Source organism: Channa argus, chromosome 4 (genome assembly GCF_033026475.1).
Source record: "Channa argus isolate prfri chromosome 4, Channa argus male v1.0, whole genome shotgun sequence".
NCBI classification, from domain to species: domain Eukaryota; kingdom Metazoa; phylum Chordata; class Actinopteri; order Anabantiformes; family Channidae; genus Channa; species Channa argus.
Genome location: NC_090200.1, coordinates 30620029 through 30643226, shown reverse-complemented (window position 1 = coordinate 30643226; position 23198 = coordinate 30620029). Strand labels below are relative to the sequence as shown.

At 36.5% G+C, this 23198-nt stretch overlaps 1 protein-coding gene across 1 annotated transcript in view; it reads left to right on the top strand.

The window, feature by feature from the left end:
- The window catches only part of LOC137126341 (paired box protein Pax-6-like), a 33121-nt gene that overhangs the window by 2662 nt on the left and 7261 nt on the right, over positions 1-23198 (top strand). The window contains exons 2-8 of the mRNA XM_067503010.1: positions 2685-2738; positions 6285-6415; positions 10193-10408; positions 11747-11909; positions 14579-14731; positions 17890-17972; positions 20749-20899. Of these exons, the coding sequence (XP_067359111.1) occupies positions 2685-2738; positions 6285-6415; positions 10193-10408; positions 11747-11909; positions 14579-14731; positions 17890-17972; positions 20749-20899 (951 nt within the window). The remainder of the gene's footprint in view (positions 1-2684; positions 2739-6284; positions 6416-10192; positions 10409-11746; positions 11910-14578; positions 14732-17889; positions 17973-20748; positions 20900-23198) is intronic.

Sequence of the window (23198 nt, the reverse complement as noted above, 5' to 3'; positions counted from 1 at the left end):
CACCAAAGGGAATGTGGCCTATCAACGTATCTCATAAAAGGCTTAAAAGTGCCTACAATATTGCCTAGAGTACTGTGAAAATGTGCCATTTAACTTTTGTTAAGTTTTGAGTCATCTGAATATATTGTTCTGTAACATCCTTCTATTAATGTCAGTGGGAGCTAAAAAGTATTTTAATACTGAGATGGCAGTCAACTACACGGATAAGGTTAACTTAGGTTTGTGTCCAAGAATGACAGTAAAACTTTATAAAACAAAACTATTATTATTATTATTATTATTATTATTATTATTATTATTATTATTATTATTATTATTTAATAAAAGTATTATAAGTATACATTGAGGCAACCTGACTGCTCTAAAAATAGGGCAAATCAGAAGCAGTGTTCGACAGCATCTCTGCCTCTCTCTGCTCTTTTCTCCTCATATCAGCGTGGTGAATACGGCTGAATTAAACTTTTATATTGACATCAGTGTGTTCAACAGAACTCCTTTATGTCCGTTTTACTGGTCAAATTGGGCTCCCCGTCGCGGTTTTGTGTCGCAGGTTTTTTAACGAGCCGCAACTAACGAGGCAACCACACCAAAATCTCGACACACAAAGCCTGGCGGGTATTTACCGAGCAGAGCTGCTCCTCCGGCGCTCCTCCGGCTCTTTGTCTCTTTTCATATGGAGAAAGGCGTTGAGTTATAGTGTGGAGAAGGTGCCTTCATCCTGTTTGTTCTTGCGTGGAGCTCCTTCGCGTTCATTATGCAGGTTGTTGTTAACAAGAGCTTCAGAGGAGGAACTGCTCTTGCACATTGCTTTATATGTTAGCTGTTTTTGGTTTAGTTTTGAGAACTGGAATGAAGACTAATAATTGTCAACTCCTTTCTACATGCATTGATGACAACAGTTAATCCGATAATCTTGCCAAACCTAATCGATGACGATGAAAACTAGATGCGATTGTTTGATTTCTAAATATTTAGAAATTATTCAAATGTTTATTAAAAATACTGCAATTCTGCAACGTGACTAAGTTATTATTATTCAGTTTTAATCTTAATACATAAATAAATAAACTGATCATTAAATAAATATTATTAACTAAATGAACAGTAAACAGCAATGTAAAACTGTGCCGATTGTTTGAACCTACATCCAAAATGAAATGTATTGTTATATTCCTATTCATTTGCTGAATAGGAATTCGCTGTTTGTTTCCATAACATTTTCTTTTCCAAATGTCTATTTTTCACAACATGTTTGTTTTCAATGATAATGCCACTAATCACAATTTCAAATAACTATCAATATGTCCATCAACAAAAACAGGGCACAGCCATCTGGCTTTTGCTTTGGTCTGAGCCAACATTCGGGAAAAACAACGATTTCACCAGAATATTATACAGGTTGAAAATAGGGCGAAATATAAACTATTGACTAATGCATTAATTTATCTAATTATGTATTTAATTTTGAAGACATTAGGTTATTAATCTCTGAGGGTCCAGTAAATGAGAGAGAATCTACCTGTAGGTGCCTTTAAAGCATTTAAAGATAAGATAAAAATAAGTCTGGTTGTATTCTCATGATGTACATTTTTCACACCTGCATTACCATTGCTGGAAGATAAAACATTAGTGGAGTGCAACCAGATTCTAACTTAATTAAAGGATTTTTTATACAGTGTTGAAAAGCCAGTGTATATGTAGCTTGAATGCAGCTGTGTAGCAATGTTCAGCCAAAATTGTAGAAACAATGTCCAACTGACAGAAGAAAGTGTAGAAATGATAATTTTTGCTTAAAGAGGTGACAGCCTCTGTTTTAACTGAAACATGAATTGTCTTTCAATTGACAATTCACTCTCAAGAGAAAGTTTAAAAGGTTCATATCTAAAATAAGAAACAGACACATATGATTCTGATTCCAGTCTTAGTATAACTACAATCTTGTAGTATAGAAAGTTTTGTCCTTATGGCAGAATACAAAAATATATGAATAAAATATCTTCACTATGATGGGTGTAGCTTAGTTGGTAAGGCAGATGTCCCAGCTATATGTCGAAGTGTCTCTGGGCAAGATACTGAACACCCAACACCCAACAGCCCACTACCAACCCCAGCTAAGCAGGGCTGGTCCCAAGCCCAGTAGCCCAGTAGAAATTGGGGAGAGTTGTGTCAGGAATTGCATTGGCAAACTGTGCCAAATCAACATGTCGACAAAATGATCCGCTGTGGCAACCCTGAACTTGAACGATAAGCCAGAAGGACAAAAAAAGAAATTTGGACATAAAGTTGTCCTGCTTATTGGAGTGTGGCAGGACATCTGACCTGAGAATAAGAGATGAACTCCAAATCTTTGCCCATAACTTTATTAAAATTGACACAATCTGCATATGAATCACTAAGAGAATTCATTGGTATTCAAGCCATTTTTTACAGACAATATCTCTAGGGGTTTCTTTTGTTACTTCTGCATGTTTACTGTCTGAAGAAAAAGTTTTACTACATCTACAAACATATTCATAAAATAGTTGGTGGTTTTTATGTGATTCTTAAGAATTGTGGAGATCCGTTAAGATCCAGGAAAGTATAATTCTCCTCTTTTAGTGTACACTTATTCAGTTGTGTAGGCATATTGTCTATGCACGTTCTCCAATTGAAAACATTAAAATACAATGTGTTTGTTTGTACAGATTACAGAATTCAGACAAGCTGGGAGACTGGCGTGACCTCCATGATGCAAAACAGTGAGTTACATCTACTTGTTATTATATTTTATGCATTTTATATTATTGTTTTTAGCATTGATATTTCTGTATTGTTGTGATATTGCATTGATATTATTGTATGCAGAACTATGTATACAGCTATGACTACGGGGTGAATGTGGCACAGGAAGGTCGAACGGTCGTCCAGCAATCCTGCAGTTGTTGGTTTGATCCCTGGCTCCTCTGGTCACATTTCGAACTTGACCAAAACACTGAACCCCAACTTTGTTGCACCTGGTTAGCCATAGCAGCACCCCCATCGGTGTGTGATTGGGAATGGGTAAATAAGAAGCAGTATAAAGCACTTTGAGTGCAATAGGTAAAAAAGCGCTTTCTAAGTGGTTAACAAAAAGACAACATATATTCAAACAACAAAGATGTATGATTATATTTGTTCTAATAATGATTTGTGATGATGAAGTATAACAATTTATAAAAACATTAAAATTTACATTTTGTTGTTTGACAGACGCTTATAGCTTGACTGACTTACAAGTAACATATAAATCAAGCAAAACTCTAACTCAAAGAGAAGAAACTAAATGCAAAGCGCTGCCAAGATCACTGTAACAATAAAAGCTGTATAATTTTTGCCATATGAATACATCTTAACATTTAAACTAATCATCCTCTCTTTGCTCGCCCAATACTGGTTTATTCAAAGTTTTTTAACTTTCTTGTTGAAATTTGATTTTGGATCAGAGTTAAAGGGTGGATGATTTTTAATTGAATATAGTTTTGTCTTTCATTGTAATCAGTATAGGTTATATTGACACATATGAATGTAACAAAATCACTAAATGTTATTATTAATTATATAATTATTACTGCTAACACTTGTGGACAAAACTAAACTTACCCTGGCTATAATAAACTGGAATTCTACTATACTATAATGATTAGTGTCAACAAACCTATACTTTAAATTCTAATCTCTTAAGTCATATAATATGCATTGCCAGACTCTTTAAGTCGTGTATGAAAATGTACCTTAAACAAGCTTTTCATTAAGTTACTGATTGGGCCATGCATATTAGAGTAAATCGTATTTATTTTAATGGAAATAAAAGACTGTATAAAATTATTTGGGTGGCACTAATAGTAAACTACACACAATTTCATCTTTAACTGGACCGAAATGACAGAATTAGTGGAATCAGACAGCCTACAGAATGTGTCATGAGTATTCACATTCTGTTCAGTATCTAAGTCTTTTTTGAATTATGTGAGACTGTACATGTGCATGAGTACAGTTTACATGTGTAAAAGACTAAAATAGAATAGTTGGTGTAACAAGAACACGAGTGTCAAGGAAGAAATGTGTTTGAGCAGTCTCCTTACATGTTTTGGAAGTATTTTGTAAACTAGAATACAATAAAAGGTTGTTTTGCTGTAAAAACATTTTAATTAAACTTTTGAGCTGTCTGAGTAGCTTGAAAACGTACCATATAACTACAACATCCTCAATTTTTCTTAAGCTGAAAATTTTTTACATGTCTTTTCCCTCTGAACTGTTCTAACTAGTTATGGTTTATAGTTAGTTATGGTATGACAGGTCAGCCACCAGTAGCAAATGAATATGGGGCCAGGGATCTTCTAGAACAGTTCAGCAGGGCAAGGTTTGCTGGATCAGTATCATGTGGTTCATTATTCTTTTTTCCTTTAAATTTTAGTTGTTAAGACTAATTTAACTTAGTTGCTTCCTACCCTATTAGGGTAGAGCTGAATTTTTGTATGATCCCTTCCTAAATAGCTCACAGATCCAAAGGAGGGAGGCCTAGTTATTGGGGGTTGTTGTGTTAAGTTGCCATTATACTTTCGAGGATACATTTTGAGTGAGAAGTGGAATATAAGAAACACAGGCAGACACACACACACACCAAAGCCAGTAGAGCATAACATACAGACAGCTATTGGATATTCATTGCAAATAGTGATTAGACAAACTCACTCTAGTTAACACATATGCTGTCACTACGATCTTTTTGAGTTTATGTTTTCTATGGCTGGGCTCTGTGTGTGTCCTACACGCACATGTAGGAGCTCTATGCCCTCAGTTACACAGAAAGGCAGAAAGAGGAGAAACTGCATCAGAAACATCACAGCCATAACTTTATTTTTGTTAATTTCACTATGCTAAGCAAATAAAATGCTGAAAATGCGTCACTCACACTGTTGAGATATGCACAGATAACATAACAGAACCATTTAAAACTATCAAAAAAATTAATAAAGGAATTTATGTTAAAGCATTATTATCCTGTTAATATTGACAGCCCTGATAAAAGTAGACAACCAGATATTACAGTAAAATTCTAACAATATATTAAAGACTTATAATGTTTGTATAACAAAAATTTGTTATAGATATAAAGAAAATATTTATAATAATTTGTGTGTTTATAATATGCCCTGTGGAAGGAAAGTGTGCTCATGTGCAATTGTATATTTTTATTGTGGTTTATGCTTAAACATTCACTTCAATGCCTTTGAAGTAATTTTGGACATTGTATGATGTGTGTGGCACATCCATGGGCTGGGGTATTTTTTCACATTATTAAAATGTGTGGTAGCATCCTTCAGATGATGACAAAAAGGAACATCTACTACAAAAGCTTTAGATTATAGCAGCCCCAATTGACGACATTTTGTGTGTCTGTGTTGACTTATATTATTTATTAATGTCCTGTTGAGAGGTTTAAAAATCTGCAATATGCTTTTTCCTACTGAACCATTAAGAGACAATAGACAATTGACTCTGTAAATCCCTACTTAATCTGCACATTGTCACAGGGTCTGCTGCTGCTGAGTCTGAGTTGCAACATATTGATCAGCCTACACTACATCCCACTTTGTTATAACAAGAATTGGCCTGAGGTGGTCAGTTCACTCTATGTCAAAAGTTTAGATTATACAAAATCTAAACTGGGAAATCAGGAAATGCGCGCACACACACACACACACACATATATATAGATAGATAGATATAGAGATAGAGATAGATAGATAGATAGATATAAATCGATCGAGACAGCCAGGTAGATTGTACTACCAGAAGGCAACATATCAGATGTTGAGGATAGCTAAAAAGCAGCTACTACCAAGTACCTACAAGTACCTACAGAGAGTGAGGCAATTCAGAATGAAACTACAAAGATCCATAAATACATCAAGAAGATGGCCCCAACTGATGACATGCTTAATGAATACCTCAGGGAGCAGAGACCTAAGGAGGGAAGGAAGGAAAAGCAGATATAGAAGAATTTTACCAGTGGCTGGGCAAAGCTGGACAAAAAACCAGCACAGGGAAAGTAATCCTAGCAGCACAGGAGCAAGGCTTTGCCATACCAGGCAGGACTCCAGTTGCAGACTGTGCAAACATGCCCCTGACAAGATCCAGCAAAGCAGGGTGCAAGACAGTAGCAGGCAGGGCATACATGGAACACCATAACGAAGTGGCTGGCAGAGTGTACTATAACTTTCTTTTGTTTTCCTTTTGTTGTGTGTGTGTTTATGTGTCTGTAGGTCATAGTGGCATAAACCAGCTTGGAGGTGTGTTTGTAAATGGGAGACCTTTGCCTGATTCCACCAGGCAGAAGATAGTGGAGCTGGCACACAGCGGAGCTCGTCCCTGTGACATATCCAGAATACTACAGGTAACCTCATTATGCTAACAGTTGTTTTTTAGTGGTGAAGTGAAAATTAAATTTGATTTAAAATAAGATAGACTCAGTGGTAGTAAATGGGACTACTTACTTTACCTACAGGTACTACAAGTAATGTGCCTCTGCACAACTTGCTGTGGTACTCAAACAGAAGGACACAACAGTGAAATCCAGTTTCTATGTCTACAGACATAGGGGTTAGTTGCTCTTTGTGTAGTGGGTTAGGGAAATACACTGATCAGCCATAACATTAGCACTTGTGGTCTTAACATTGTCATAGAGAACAATGGTCAGCATGGCGACTCTGAGCATTCTGTGGCTACACATCCCTTGTATGCATCAAAATGTGACACATTGTGTGCATAGTTGGTAGATGTACACAAATTCACAACAGTGCTTCTGTTATAATAGTAGAGGCATTGTAGGTCACTATGCTAATGAGACCTCATGCCTACACTACACTGTAAAACCTGATGAGTTAGTTGAACTCAAACAGTTTGAGGAAACCAATTGCCTTAAACCATTTAAGTTTATTAAATCATTTCTGAACCAAAATGTTTTTGATTGGAGTACAAATAACTTAACACTGTGAAGTAATTTGGACTCATATAAGTGAAGAGAACTTATCAAGATCAAGTAAGACTAACTTGTGTGCATTGTTCAGATTATTCTTCATTTACTTATTCACCTTCCACTAAAATAAATTATGACAACTTTAACCTCGGTTAAACTCAAATCATTTGAGGGAACTTATTGCCTTAAACCATTTAAGTTGCATTAACAAATAATTTACATTTTAATGTTCAAACATGTTACATTTCTTTGTTCACAGCTCTTAATGAAGTTACTGTTATTTGGGGTTACTTTTAAAATTATGTATTAAAAGTAAAAGTAAAGAAATCCCATCAAGTTAAGAGTGCAACGTTCACACTGACATTGACATAGCATCAGATTCAAGTACATAAAGTTAAACTAAAATAGCCTTAATTTAAAGGGTCTAGAAATCACAAAGCCCTACTCTGCAAGTATGTGTTAACAGTTATTTTAAAGATTTTGGACACTGATGAAATGGACCAGATATCTTTAAATGGACTTGAGCCCAATTTGTCATCACAATTACTTTAAAGTAAAACAAAAAATACACAGTACAATAATATAAATGTGAAAAGCATAGTCAGTCGTATTACAGAGCTACCTGCCTTCAGTTTCCATAAAGAAAAAAATATCAAAATTCTCTTACATTTACTGTACGTCTTGTTTTCTGGTGAATGGCCTAAATAAACTATGGTACAAATTGTACATTCTACAAACTGCTTTAATTGCAGATGTAATTATAACATGATGTCAGTGAAACTAAGAAGACTGTAACTTTGATTTGAGCTTTTTAACCATGATTTAAAATGATTTAAGAAGACAACCCATACTAATACAAAAAAGCTTCTTCACTATTAATTTCTTATTTCAAAATGGAGAACTTAGATCGGTCCAAAAAAAATCACCAGTGAATCTGTCCAAAATTGGGGGGGACACCTGCAGGTACTTCATCTTTATTGACCACTTCCACCAAAGCCACTCTTCCTTTTGGGTTATATCCAACTCAAGCTGTAAAAGGAATACATATGTGTTTGTAAGTGCAACTGTACAAAAACTGTACAAAACTAATTTCTTCATATCAAACTATTAAAAACACATCACGCAGACACACAGCTCCAGTGGGTGATATGTTTCTTTATTCCAAAACACATCAAGGAAAAATGTTTAACAAATGCTTCTACAAATACTTTTATGCCTTAATGTTTACAGTGATCTGAAGTAAAACAGTCACATGGATGAGATCTTCTATAAAATTATGCTGAGTATTTGTCAATATTTGTCAGAATATGTTTTTGAATAAAGAAACACATTACCCAGTGGATTGTCTGGCTGATTTGTTGTTATTGCTTTTTGGACAACAACAGAGGTCTGCAGGCACAGAACATGAAGCTAATCTAGGTTGCAGACTGAAATACATCAATCATGTATAGAAGAAAATCATTGTTGGGTTTAGTCTGAGGATTGTTCAAAATATGATTAGTTTAGTAAATGACCAAAGGTACATATTAAATAGATGAAGGTGCTGAGGGAAAAGAGAATAGTGTAAGTAGAGGAGATCTCAAAATCTTGAAAAGTTCACAGTTTGGCCGCCCAGGGTTGCTGTTTTATGCACTGATGCTGTTCTTGTCCTGCTGCAAAAAGAAACAAAATGTATGCATATGGGGATGCATAAGGTTCACCATTCAAGTTTAGCCTGTCAGTGTCACTGTAATGAATTTCTTGGGTGTGGTATTGCATATTTATGGTTCTCATCTCAAAACTTCCAGTGAATGCATCTTAAGTTTTCACTTTCTCTGGATAACAAAGCAAGATCTGGGAAAAAAAAGTCCATGAGTCTAATATCTTCTTGTGTAGCCACAATGTCACCATATTGGTCTCTTGTTTTTCACTTTTAATGCATTACACGTTAGGATGATTCAATTATCAGTGTCATTATAATAGTTACAATAACATAAATAATTACAAGTAATCATCACAGAGCCAATTTGCATTGTGAACAAGTTTATGTAAACTTGAAACTTGTCATAATGCAACTAACATGAGTAAAACGTAAATTATTTGGCTACTATAAATGTGAGCATGGCACCAAAGAAGAGGATAGATGGGGATGCTTAGCAAATAGTAAATTTAAGAGTAAATTTATTTATTTATAGCACTGCTTCACAACAAGCATCTCAAAGCACTTTACATAATGAAGTTAGGACTATACAGATACTGTATAAATCCCCATTAAGCAAGGCAGGCAACAGTGAAGAGGAACAACTCCCTTTGACAGAAGACACCTACAAAAGAACCAGACTCAGGGTGGGCAGCCATCTGCCTTGACCATCTGGGATGAGTGGACAGTGGAGAGAGAAAAGAAAATAACAACCAGAAGAAACAACAAACCACTGGGCAGGTTGGTAGGACCAGTAGCTGCACATTGGAAACACACAGCTCAAAGGCCAGTGATACCCATAGAATGGTAGAGAGAGGGAGACAGAGAGGGAGAAGCACAACTATGGAAGAAAGAAGACACAAAGTTATTGTCATGCAGTGCTGACAAAAATGTACCTGTGATGCAGGTATAGAGCTATAGAGCTGCAGGTGAACCAGCAGTTAGAAGCAAACATAGAACATCTACCTGAGACCCAGAGTATTCAAAGAACTCCAAAATTAGCCTGAATTTGTATCAAACTACCCATGGTAATTAAACTTCCAATTTGGTAACAGGGACAGGATGCAAGGACAGTTTTTGGGAGCCTGTATGAGAATATCAATAAATAGATCTCTTGTGGGAGGAATTTTGAAAGAATAGTCCAGTGAGAGGCATTAGAACTCCTATACCATTGTTGGTTCCAAAATTGTTTATAAAAATCAATACGTCTAGACCGATCACTTTTTTTTCCATTTATGTTTTTGCATAAATTAACCAGAGAGATTGTGGAGTTGGGATTGTAGGAAGTACAACTTGAGAAATACGCATTATGGCACTGTATAATTATCTTACCACTTCCTTGTTTGTTCCTGACAGACAACATTCATAGTATTCATATTCACAGTACATCCTTGCAAACACATAATTGTAAACCAATTTTGATTAAGACGATTCCCTACATTCTCAACTAAAAGGTAACTTTGTTGATTTATTCCATTGATAATATTTTAATCTGAGTTTTCTGTTTCTGGATGCAGGTGTCAAATGGCTGTGTGAGTAAGATCTTGGGCCGTTATTATGAGACAGGTTCAATCCGTCCTCGGGCCATAGGTGGAAGTAAGCCCAGGGTGGCTACTCCAGAGGTGGTGGGAAAAATCGCTCAGTATAAGAGAGAGTGCCCATCAATTTTTGCTTGGGAGATCAGAGACCGACTGCTTGCAGAAGGAGTCTGTACCAATGACAATATACCAAGTGTAAGACCCCTGTTCTTGAATTGTCATGTCAGTTAGCTTTGTGCAGGGCATGCTAGTTAAAAATATGCACTCACTGGTAAAACCTTGTACATAATAGCTAATTCTTGTGTTAGTTTGCAGAAGTGGGCAGGTGTGACACAAAATATAACATGAATGCACACGCATATAAATTTTGGTGTGTTATTTTTATTATTATTATTTATGGACTTAAGAAAGTAAGGTGAATACACCTTCAAAACTCAGTTCAACTATTGATGCATGGTGCCCACTGCCTATCTCTCTGCTAAACCTAAGCCAGGGGAAGTATGGAAAAAAATTACTTACTTTTACTTTTAATTACTTTTTTGGAATCTTAGAAATTATTCTGCAGTTCTGAAATAGGCTCACTTGTGCATGCAGCATTTTCTGGGGTGGGCTGTAAGGTCAGCTGTTGTTCAGTTGTCCACAAACCACAGGGTTATATATGTGTCTCCTAGTTTCCCTGGCCATGTGTTAAAGTGTCCTTGGGCAAGTTGCCCCTGGTGTGTGAACCTTACTTGTAAGTCACTTTGGATAAAAGCATCTGCTAAATAATAACTAACTGTAACTGTAATGCTTCCTTCACATTCAGGATCAGACACCATTTTAAAGAGAACAATGTTACTACTATTCACAATTTTAGCATCTCCATCTTTACTTTAGTAAAGCTATAGCATAGGAGGATATACATTATTAATTTCCGTAAGTAGTGTTCCCTTTGGCCACACCTTAAGCAGAAAGGGTGCTCATGAATAATGTGATTTATGGTTTTATGTAACTAGATTATGATACGTTCTGCTGAAAGACAGAGGAGATGGTGGGCTGGTTTTATAGATATATTTAGAGAAATCAACTTTGTGACTAAAATGACATAGATACTGTATATTTAAAATACATGCACTATCATACAAAAACCACCTTGTGTGGTGTCCTTATTTATGATGACGTTTAATGTGTTGTTATATTGATACATTTCTCTGTATTCATAATCCATTTATATAAAATATTTAAATGGTCTGCACTTATATAGCCCTTTTCCACCTATTGGTACCCAAACTGCTTTTTATTCAACCATTTGCACTAACAATTAGACACACACTCACACACAGATGGGGGAGCTGTTATGCAGCTGGGTAACACTCACCGGGAACATCTAAGCTGGGGTTCAGTGTCTTGCTCAAGGACACTTCGACATGTGACTCGAGGAGCCAGTGATCGAACCAACAAGTGTGAGATTGGTGGAAGACCACTTTAGGTCCTGCACCACAGTCGCCCAAAGTATTTGTTCTTATATAATCACATCATTGTATTTGTCAGCAGGTTTCATCAATAAATCGAGTGCTCAGAAACCTAGCCAGTGACAAGCAGCTAATGGGCACAGTGGGAAGTGATGGAATGTTTGACAAACTCAAGCTGCTCAATGGGCAAACCACCTGGGGAGGACGTTCAGGGTGGTATGCTGGAACTACACTCACTACAACTGGTATGACACTAACTCATATTTCTTCTAACACTACTACTACTTCTGCTTTACTACTATTACATTTCTGAGAATTTTCTCTATAACTGAGGCCAGTGCAAACACTAGCACAATCCTTAGACTGAATACCAGTGTTATTAAAGTTTCAATATTTTAAGTTAGTGTTCATTTCTTTCTCTACTTTAAAATCATTATTTATTATGATTTCAGTTTGTTAGTTTTTTTTTTTTAATAAATATATTTAATTTTAGTCTATAAAAAAATAAACATGCTCTCTACAAATGGTTGGTTAGTAGGGCAAGTGAAGTGTCACAAGGACTAACTTGGTACAAGTATCCCTTTGGTTTTCCAGAAATGCACTGATGACTCCACTTCAACTCCCAGTTGAAGTTAAGACTTGCTCAATAGAATTTAGAATTTAGAAACTTCTTTACGACTCAAATAGTATCTGTGTGGACCAGTATTAATTTTGAGTTTGTGAATCTTGTGACGGCGACTAGAGGAGGTACTTGTACAGCCCCTCATCTCTCGCTTATTGTTGTAGCGGAGGTTGAGGCTGGAGTTTGTTTCTTTTCAAGGGTACCAGCAAATCACTGTTCGCATACTCCACCAGCGGCTACTCACAGATCCTGTTCGTGATGCCAAATTGTCGTGGCAAAATTCGACAATTACTGGTCACAGACAACTCTAGTGTAATCAGTAAAGAAGCTTCCCATCCAGGATGTCTTTTAAGGTTTTATTTTCTTGCAAGAGAGAAGTGCAGAGAAGTGCAGCAACAGTTTCAAGCCTCCAATCAAGTCAAGTCAAGTCAAGTCCAGTGCAGTTCTTAGGACTTGGCAAGTAAAACACAAATGTATATCCTTCTGCTGCTGGGCAGAAACCTCTTTACCCTCCAGGCTGCAGCTTCTAGCTTTTCTCCTTTTGTGGTAAGTTTTCCAATATACCTTAAGCACATAGGAATCTCATGTACCTTGGAGACATCTCTGTGCTGACCTTGAGCACTTCTACAGACACTTATCAGAACAAAAGCATGTATTTGAAACCAAGTGTCACAACATCCCTATAAAATATCCTGCACAAAATAAGTACATTGTATCATTACAACTAGACAAATATAATTATTCATACCTGGTTTTCCATCACAAAGTATAGTTGAGGAAGAGGGGCTGCTTGCTCCCATATGTGTCTTTTTCTGCCTGACTGATTGTGACACTGAGCAATGGCTTCATTCTGTTTTTCAGTCTCTGTCTACTGGGGATAGTGAATGATTTTGTTAGCATGACAAATAAGACAAGTTCCACAGGGAACTGGAGTCAGGGGCCTGCCTGGTCAGTGGTCACATGTGGTGGATCTCACTCTGATGAGCCCTTTACTTTTACTTATCTTTATCTCACATGCATGGTTTAATTTTGTGGTTTTAAATACTGCCATTGGTTTAGATGTTATTGATAATGTAACTACATTTACAAACATTGAAATAAATAAACAAATATTGCACTTTAGAAATGTTAATTTGATAATATTAAAGAATTCTCAGACTGTAGCACCGGTATTTTAAAAGAAAAATTTGTTTGACTTTAAAATTACCTTATCAAGTATATTTTTCATGATAAAACTAAGAGTGAAAGGCAGTTTTATACACTTTTGGAACACTAAAGGGCAAGAGAAAGCAGTCAAATCATGACCCTTTTGTTTTTTATATTGTATTGTATTCTTTTTCTTTTTAATTTTGATCCTATTGGAAATTATATTTGAACTTTACCAATTTTCCAACAAAAGTAAAGCCACCATCTTTACAGAAGGTCACAAATACTGTGACTATGTGAGCTCTGATGCAAAATAAATATGTCCTGCTATAACAAAAAGGATTTACATTTTTTTACTTGTTCTCACTGATCAGTTTCATGCAGAGAGTGAATGTTGACTTTATTGCTACTTTGAGAGGCCAGTGTCTTAGAGGTTTCTCCTTGTTATTTTGCTTTGTGAGCAATTGTACTTACTAGAAGAGTCCTTTACATTACTGTACAGTATGTGTACAAGGATAGTTGAAGAAATTTGACTGGGGATTCGCTGTCCAGCTGTGGGCCTCTAACTTGGTGTTTATTTCTTTTTTTATTTAGATTTTAGAGCCCCATGTGCTGTCTTGGGCTAAATTTCTCAGTTATACTGAAGATATTCAATAGGATAAATAGCTTGTGAGTGCACACATTAGGTTAGTATAAGTTTGCTGTTTTAATGTGTTTATTACTAAAGTGTGACTGAGTTGATGAAACATTTTTGGCCAATGTGGCCAACCAACATGTTACTCTGTGCTAAATATTTTAACATTTCTAAACTATATTTTTGTATATAATGATTTAATGATTTAATCTAACCAGGTGTAACTTAATCTGCTATCACATACCTGGTGACTATGGCTACACGCAGGCTACACTATACATATGCTTGAAGTTAGAGTTGGAATTCTGTCTGTTGGACAGACAGAAAACTAACCGGCACATGTCACTGGTGATCAATTTGGTGCAAAACTGGCTCATCTTAAACAAGTGTGTATTGTAAATCTAAACATAACTGGTCTGAAAACACAGTAATTAGATTCTTCCTTCCTTTTTTTCTTCCTTTTTTACCTCTGTCTTTTCTTCATGCCTACCTTCATTCCTTTCTTGGTGCAGAGTGTTCAGCAGGAGAGGCAGTAGAGAACACCATATCAGTTGGTTCCATTAGTGAAGAGTCAGAGGAGACTCAGTTAAGACTTCAACTAAAGAGAAAACTTCAAAGAAACAGAACGTCTTTCACACAGGAACAGATAGAAGCACTGGAGAAAGGTTGGTTGTTCATCATTAGATCATGCAGCTACAGTACATACAGAATAGGGCATCATGCACTTACATAATTAGATTCTGCATACTGTAAGAATGATGAGATAAACTGTGTTGTTTTTTGTGTAAATCCTGCAGGTTTGTTTCTGTTTTTGTATAATATGTGTAAAAAAGCATCCAGTTTAAGATTCACAAAATTGGGCAACTATAGGAAATGTTTACATAATGACATGGTAGTGTTTAACAATGTCTGCATGGCTGTTGGGTACAGTATGTAAAAAGCATCATTGCTAATTTCCTAATCCATAATTTTACTTTAATTTTGGTTGTTATGAAGATTTATTTTTTATGGTTTGGAAAAAAACGCCTAAATAACATTCTATTATAAATTCAATTCAATTCAATTTTATTTATATAGCGCCAGTTCACAGCACAGTAATCACAAGGCACTATACAGAATGAAGTCAGACTATAGAGATATATAAAGAAAACCCAACAAGTCCCCCATGAACAAGCCTATGGATGGTCTGCACTTATATAGCGCTTTTCTACCCATTGGCACTCAAAGCACTTTACACTGCTTCTTATTCACCCATTCACACTCACAATCACACATTCATACACCGATGGGTGAGCTGCTATGCAGCTGGCCAACACTCACCAGGACCAACTAAGTTGGGGTTCAGTGTCTTGCTCAAGGACACTTCAACATGTGACCAGAGGAGCCAGGGATTGAACCAACAACTGTGAGATTGGTGGACAACCGCTCTACCTTCCTGCCCCACAGTCGCCCATAGGCAACAGTGGAGAGGAAATACTCCCTTTAACGGAAGAAACCTTCAGTAGAACCAGGCTCAGGGTGGGCGGCAATCTGCCTTGATCGGTTGGGGTTTGTAGAAAGTGGATAAAGGAAGCAACAACAAAACTCTGGGCTTCATAAAAAACTTCATAAAGTTTATCTTCAAAGTGTTCACAAACTTAATTGAGTTCTTAATTTTATAAACAATATCGAATTATGGTTTCAAAGCCCATTCTTATCATATATTCTCTATATTAATATGTATTTAATACAATAGTGATATGAAAAACGTAAACATATCAAAATATCTCACAAAAAGACAAAAAAAACAATAATTATAAAAACAATCAAAACTTCATTCTCATCCAAATTCACCCATACAATACAAATATGAATTCAAAATACAATGTTTTGTACACAAGATAGACATTTTCCTCATTTAATTTAATTTCTTGGATTTTATAAACAAAATTCTCTATTTTTAATCTGCTCAACTAATTACTTTACTTATCGGGCTTGTTTTCTGCTTCTTTATTATTTTCACTGAGCTTACGTTTAATATTCTTAATATTCTTATATTTTTCCCTTTGCTGCCATATTTCAAAAAGCTATTTAATCCCAGGTTTAGGGAAACCATTACTCTTAAACTGTCAACAGAGTGAACTGCTCACTGGCAGCTGCAACGTACATGTTTCTGCAACAAGTTTCTTTTTCTTCCTTTCCTGCAGAAAGCTGACATGACCCATTCATACATCACATGTATTACTTTTAAATCAGGAGAACAAGAAAAAACTCTCAAAGACCTCTCTTTGGAAACATTCTTCATCTTTTCCTTCAGCTGTTTCCTTTCAGGGGTCCCCATAGTGAATTTTCTGCCTCCATCTAACCCTATCTTCTGCATCCTCTTCTTTCAAGATTCTCTCTTTTCTTTTTTTAATTTAATTTTATTTATTTTTTGTCCTTTCGGCTTATTCCGTGAGTTCAGGGTCACCACAGTGGAGTCCGCATGTTGATTTGGCACAGTTTTTACGCCGGATGCCCTCCTTGACGGAATCCTCCCCAATTTCTACCGGACTTGGACCGGCACTGCACAGCTGGGGATGGGAATGGACTGTTAGGGGATTGGTGTCTTGCCTAGAGACACGTCTCTCACACCAAGTAACTTTATGTCCTCTCTCACTACATCCATAAATCTCCTCTTTGGTCTTCCTCTAGACCTCCTGCCTTTCAGCTCCAACCTCAGCTTCCTTCTTCCTTGTATTCACAATCTTTCCTCTGAACATGCAGAAAACTAACACAATCTGGCCTCTCTGACTTTATTTTCAAAACATCTAAAATGAGCTGTCCTTTTGATGTACCCATTCCTGATCCTATCAATCAATGTCACCCCCAAAGAGACCCTCAATAATTAAGCTCTGCTACCTCCAGCACTGCGTGCTGTCTTTTCTTCAGTGCCACTTTCTCTAAGCCGTACAACATTACTGGTCTCACCACCACCTTGAACATCTTTCCTTTTATTCTTGCTGAAACGCAGAACACACCTGACACTTTTGACACCTGACACCTGACAAACCTGCTTGCACACACCTTTTCACCTCTTATCCACACTCTTCATTGCTCTGGACCATTGGCCATGAATTACCTAAACTCCTGCACCTTCTTTACCTCTGTTCCATATAACTTCACAGTTCCACTTGATCTCATTCACACACATTTATTCTCTCTTGCTGCGGGTAACCTTCATTCCTCTGCTTTCTAGAACATACCTCCACCTCCACCTCTTTAGATTTTCCTGCACTTCCAAACTGCTCTCGCTACAGATCACAATATCAACTGCAAACATCACAGTCCATGGATATTCCAGTCTAACCTCATCTGTCAGCCTGTCCATCACAAGAGAAATCAAGGAGGGCCTGGTCACCTCCACCTTGAACTCCTCTGTCACACCCACAGCACACATCACCATGGTCTGACAGCTCTCATACATGTACTGTACTCTGCTTAAAAAACTATACTAATAATACTTAACTATAATAATAATTTGATTGTAATAATGTGTATATCAAATTATTAAAACTTTGAATAATTTATATGTAAGCATTCATTTGAAATGTGGCAGTAGTTTTGGAAGTTTCTGTAAAACTCAATACCCATCTGTCCTTCCAAAAGAGCTACTGTAAGTTTCTAAGTCTGAGTCCTCTGAGTGTTGGCAGGCAGCAAAAGTGGCTGTGTGCACCTCTCCAATCCTTATATTTAACACCCTTGTGGACAACATTAATCCTATAACGACAGAGGGAATACCAGGACCACTGTTAAGCAGAGCACAAAACATTATATGTGATGACACTATGTATTTTTTTTCCAGAATTTGAAAGGACTCACTATCCAGATGTGTTTGCCCGAGAACGCCTTGCCAACAAAATAGACCTTCCAGAGGCAAGAATACAGGTAGGTTAGGGTATCTATTTTTAGGCTTAAATGTTTGTGTGTCTGTATTTTTGTGTGGTAAATAACAAGTAAAATTATCAGTCTTAAACAACCTTTTTATTTCTTTTCTTTCTTTGGCTTTTTTGACAACAACACCAAAGTTCAATTTTTTAAAATAGGGATAGGACGACATTCCTCTCTCCATATGGGGTATAAGGTTTACATTTACATTCAGTCATTTGGCAGACGCTTTTATGCAAAGGGACTTACAAGTGAGGTACAAGGTACGCAAAACTTTAAATATAGAAAAAACTTATATGGCCAAGTCCTATCAGAGGTGCTTCCGTGTCATGGGAGGCAAGTGCAAGAAAGAGCACTTCTGTTTTTTAAATAAATTTCAGAAAATAATTTCAGATTTCAGAATATTTATGGTATAATAAAATTGTAAGTAAAAATTGTTCCTTTCAATTTTTGACCCTGGTTTAATATATAAAGCAACCATTTGGCCATGAATAAAAATTGATAAGGATAAAGTAAAATAAAAGTCACTATCTTAAAGAAATCTATCTGTGACGCATAACCACAAACAACATTTAACATCATTCTTTCAATTTCCAGCTTCAGACTCATCAACCTATCTGAACTCTTTTCACCTCCAGAACATTCCTCCCAAACTCCTCTTTCATGATAAGTCCTACTCCATTTCTCTTCCCATCCGAGCCATGATAAAACAACTTGAAGCCTGGCCCTAAGTCTTGCTACCTTTTCACCTGGTCTCTTGGACACACAGTATATGCACCTTTTTTCTCTATATCCACACTCTAGCCTTCCCTGTCATAGTCCCAACATTTGGTTTTCCTCTTTGGTTTTCCTCTTCTCTCTCTGCCTATGTACACGCCTTCCTCATCTCCTTTTTCAACCAACAGTATCCCAATTTCCACCGGCACCGTGTAGGTCAACACCACTGATGGCAGTCGCTTTTTTAACCTGGGCCCTGACCGATCTGGTATGAAAGTCAGATTCATGTTTAGTTGGCATGTCTTTTACATCGAATGCCCTTCCTGACACAACCCTCTGCATGTATCCAGACTTTGGACTGCCACAAGAAGACGCTGGCTTGTGCCCCCTTGTGGTTGCATTAAATATTGATTACTGGTAAATTCAATAAATAAAAAATTAAAGATTTTTTGTTGTTGTTTATTTTTACAAAGTAAATGCAATTACTATGTGCTTCTCCAATAAAGGGCTTTTTGCAGTGCACTTAAATCTGAAGAAGATCCTATCATTTTTTTGCCTTTGCATGTTTAATGAAACTGAAACACGTCTTCTCGTTGAACATTGATTTAATGTTTTCGCCTTGACTTACGTTTTGTCTTGCCTTCTACCTCACTTGTTAATCGCTTTGGATGGAAGCTTCTGCCAAATAACTAACAGTAAAAGTAATTGGTGATGCTAAATTGCTTTTAGATGGGAATGTGAGTGTGAGTGGTTGTGTATGTCTCTCTATGTTGACCCTGAGACAGACTGGTGACCTGTCCCTGGTGTACCCCGCCTGGGAAAGGCTGAATGGGGCTAGATTGGATCTGGGCTGGATTGCCCTGGGAGACTTCTGTATCTAACCTGATACTATCTATGTGCTATTTTTGCCCATCTAATGAAAATCACTACATGGACATTATTAATTAATTAATGCACAATTAATGCTGAATGAAACCAAACACACTGCTGCTATCTTGACATCCTTTCTCCGGGAAGGCTTTGATTATTTAAGCAACAAAATGCCACATTACAAAATGAGCAAATATTTAAAAATATCTAATATTATATGCTTTGTACAATTCCAACCTTGTGGACAAAATTGTTTCTTATACAGCTAAACTGCATTTGCAAATATATTATTTCCGAGGAATGTAATTACATACAATGCTGTTTATAAACAAAATATAAATGTGTTGGTATTTAAGGTAAATGCCAATTTGCAAATATGTTGAATATTTACGATTAGAAATACTGTAGTTGTCAATTTGTTTGCAAAAGACTGCATTCTCTTTTTATTTATATTTTACTCCATGTCTCAACTTTTCTAGAAATGTGCGTTGCTTGTTGAGTTCTATTTACATTTATTACAAACTGACAAGTTTACAAGTTAAAGTCAAATATCTGTTACATAGTATCAATCCCGACTTAAGTCCTGAACATTATCACAGCTGTAGGGACAAATCCTGTAGGGATTTTAAATTTACTGTCAGTTAAAGTTCGATTCCTAACTTTTCTATTAAAATTATTACAGGTAGATTTTAGTTTTGTAGTTAAATCTAATGTTTTTTTTTATATTTGCAGTAGTGACTTTATTGTGTGCTTGAATAAATACCTCTATGCAGGCAAAACTGCCATCCTTTTATGCCTGTTCTTTTTTATGTAATGTAAACAGTTTCTAATGGCCATGGATGCAGTAATTTACCTTGTTCATACTTGTAAAACAATGGCCAACTGGACAAAGATGTTGCTATGTCTTCTCTCCCAGTTTCCTAAATGTAGTTTTCTTCAGGTGTAATTATTTTTATTTTATAGCTTTCTTCCTCTTTGGATTTCTCCACACTCAACCACAAACAACCAGATGCTGTATAACCACCAGTAGACAAATGCAAAAAGGAATAGTCAGAAGACAGGAGAGGAAATACAATTACATGAAGTAATAACCACCTCAGTTTAAACAAAGACATGCATTTTTTGCTTCTGGACAGAGAAAAACTTTACTAAACAGTGTTTTGTTTGTTTGTTTTTACTTTCTGTGTAGGTTTGGTTTTCCAACAGACGAGCAAAGTGGAGAAGAGAGGAAAAGTTGAGAAACCAACATCGTCAGGCCTCTAACTCCAACAACCATATTCCCATCAGCAGTAGCTTTAACACCAGTGTTTACCAGCCTTTACCACCACCTACAACATCAGGTACTTTTCATAGGCATTTGCTGCAAGAATATACAGTAACTAGATATTAACTACATGTTTGACTACTAACTAATCAGTGTTGTTTAAATTAATAGATTTTGTAAATTATGATTAATTTTCTAAATTAATTGTATTGCCCTACAATCACCATACAGGTTTACTTACACTGAATCTTCTCTACTAATATCAGTTTAGTTGTTAGCCTGCTGCCTGGATTATCACCGTCTGTGTCATGGACCTGAAATGTTGTCAGACTGACAAAACAAAACAAAAAAAAAAAGATACACATTTGGCATTTGTTTTCAGAAGCTACAAAATTGTTTAAATGACACATCAGTGCAGTAATGGGGTTACTGGGTTGCTTCCCCGTTGGTGTAGTTTGTTTGTGCAGGCCTGAACAAAGCAGTTTCACCTAGGTGTGGACCAAAACAACCACATAAAGACCCTTTATTTGATATGGTCTGGGTCTGATCAGAAACAATATGTTTTGTGTCTTCCTTGATGACAATAAGGACACCCCTCATTTCTAGATGGACAGTATCTTGCCCAATGTCCTCTCTGTTTGCAATTGTGGCACTCATCTTTGGCTGCAGGGGGTTGGCCTCCATAACTTCCTCGACGTCCTCGTCCTTTGCCTGTCCAATGGTGTTCATCTCATGTAATCTCAGTGTAGCGATTGCCAGGTGGAGTTCTCGTTGGCCCTCTGGTCCAACCACTTCGACCACTGATGCATTAAATTCCACTTTTCAGGGTTTGTCCTTCATTGATCTGGTTTGCATTCTTCTGAATGAATCAGATGGCCCAGAAATGGTCTGCACTTGAAGAAGTGGCTGAATCAGGTTCTGGATGCTGTCCTCCTTCTGCTCCTTGAGTGGTGGTGGTGCAGCTGACGGGCAGAAGTCCAAGTCGGTGTCCAGTTTCAGAGCCATAATGTCTGGATAGAGAGAAGACACACCACGAGTATATAGTAGTAGTATGTGTTTAGGCTTTTCTACTGCGTGGTGCAGTAGTCATGAGCTTTTGCATTCGTTTTCTTTCCCTATTTTCTAATTCGGTTTTCCATTTGAATTCCATTAAATTAAAGCCTTTATTTTCATTATTTCATTTATGTCATTTTGCTTTTAGTTTCTTTTCTTGACTTAAAATTTTTTCGTCTAATTTTATTTTCAAACATTTAAGACTTTTGTCACCATACTTGGTTTTCATAATCTCAACAATCCCAGACCCTCCTTTTACTTCCCTTATTTCCCATGGGAAGTCTGTGCATGGCTCTTAAGCGTAGATGTCGGGGGTAAGGGTATTCCTAAACTCCCAATCACTAGCTTTGTTAGTTGGCCCCTTTGTTCAACTTGGTTGTTGCCCTTTATACCCTCAACTTAACTAGGAGTCATTAAGTTATTTCACTTAATTGACAATGCCCTTTAATCACCTCATTAACTCAGAGTCTCTCAATTTGATCAGAGTAATTCAATGAAGAATGACAACAGCTCAAATGGGTAGTGTAATTTAAAGTGGAGCCTCTTACCCTTTTTTTTTTAAATCTGTAGTTACACTGTAGTTACACCATAAGTACAATAAATGAGGGTTATAATTTAGAGTGGAGCCTCATACCCTCTTCTTATTTTTGTTGCACAAAATCATAAGTATTCCCACCTATCATGTAATATTTAATAATTAACCCTTAACTACAAAATGCTTACACTGTAGGTGTTTTCTTGTTTTCATCTTGTTACCCTGTTATTCCCTGAAGTTTGTTTATGGTTATCAAATAACAACAATACACACTATATTCATAGGTACTGTGGACGTACACTGTTGTTGCTAATAAGTACACAGTAAGTTCAGTGTACTTACTCTGTAAATCACAGGCTGTAATCTAAAGCAGTACCATGGCAAAATCGACAATCTCTGGTCACAGAAATCTCGAGCGTTATTAATAAAAAAGCTTCAAAATCCAGGATGAAGGGTTTTATTTTCTTGCAAGAGAAAAGTACACCAACAGTTTCATGTCTCTGTCCAGTGCACTTCTAAACCTTATACATAATACATTTATTTTATATTCTTCTATTACTGGGCAAAGTATTCTCCACCCTTGGTCTACTGCTCCCAGCCTTTTACCCCTTTTATGGTAACCTTTTCCCTTTTCAGCAATTTGATAAACCCATGTGATTATGGAGTGACTCTGGGTCATTACATTGTGGGATCTGTTAGACAGTAACTGACCTTAGAGCAGTTCTGCAAACACTTCAAGACAAAATGTGTAAATGAGACAAAGTTTGTTAAGCCCTTTAAACACCCT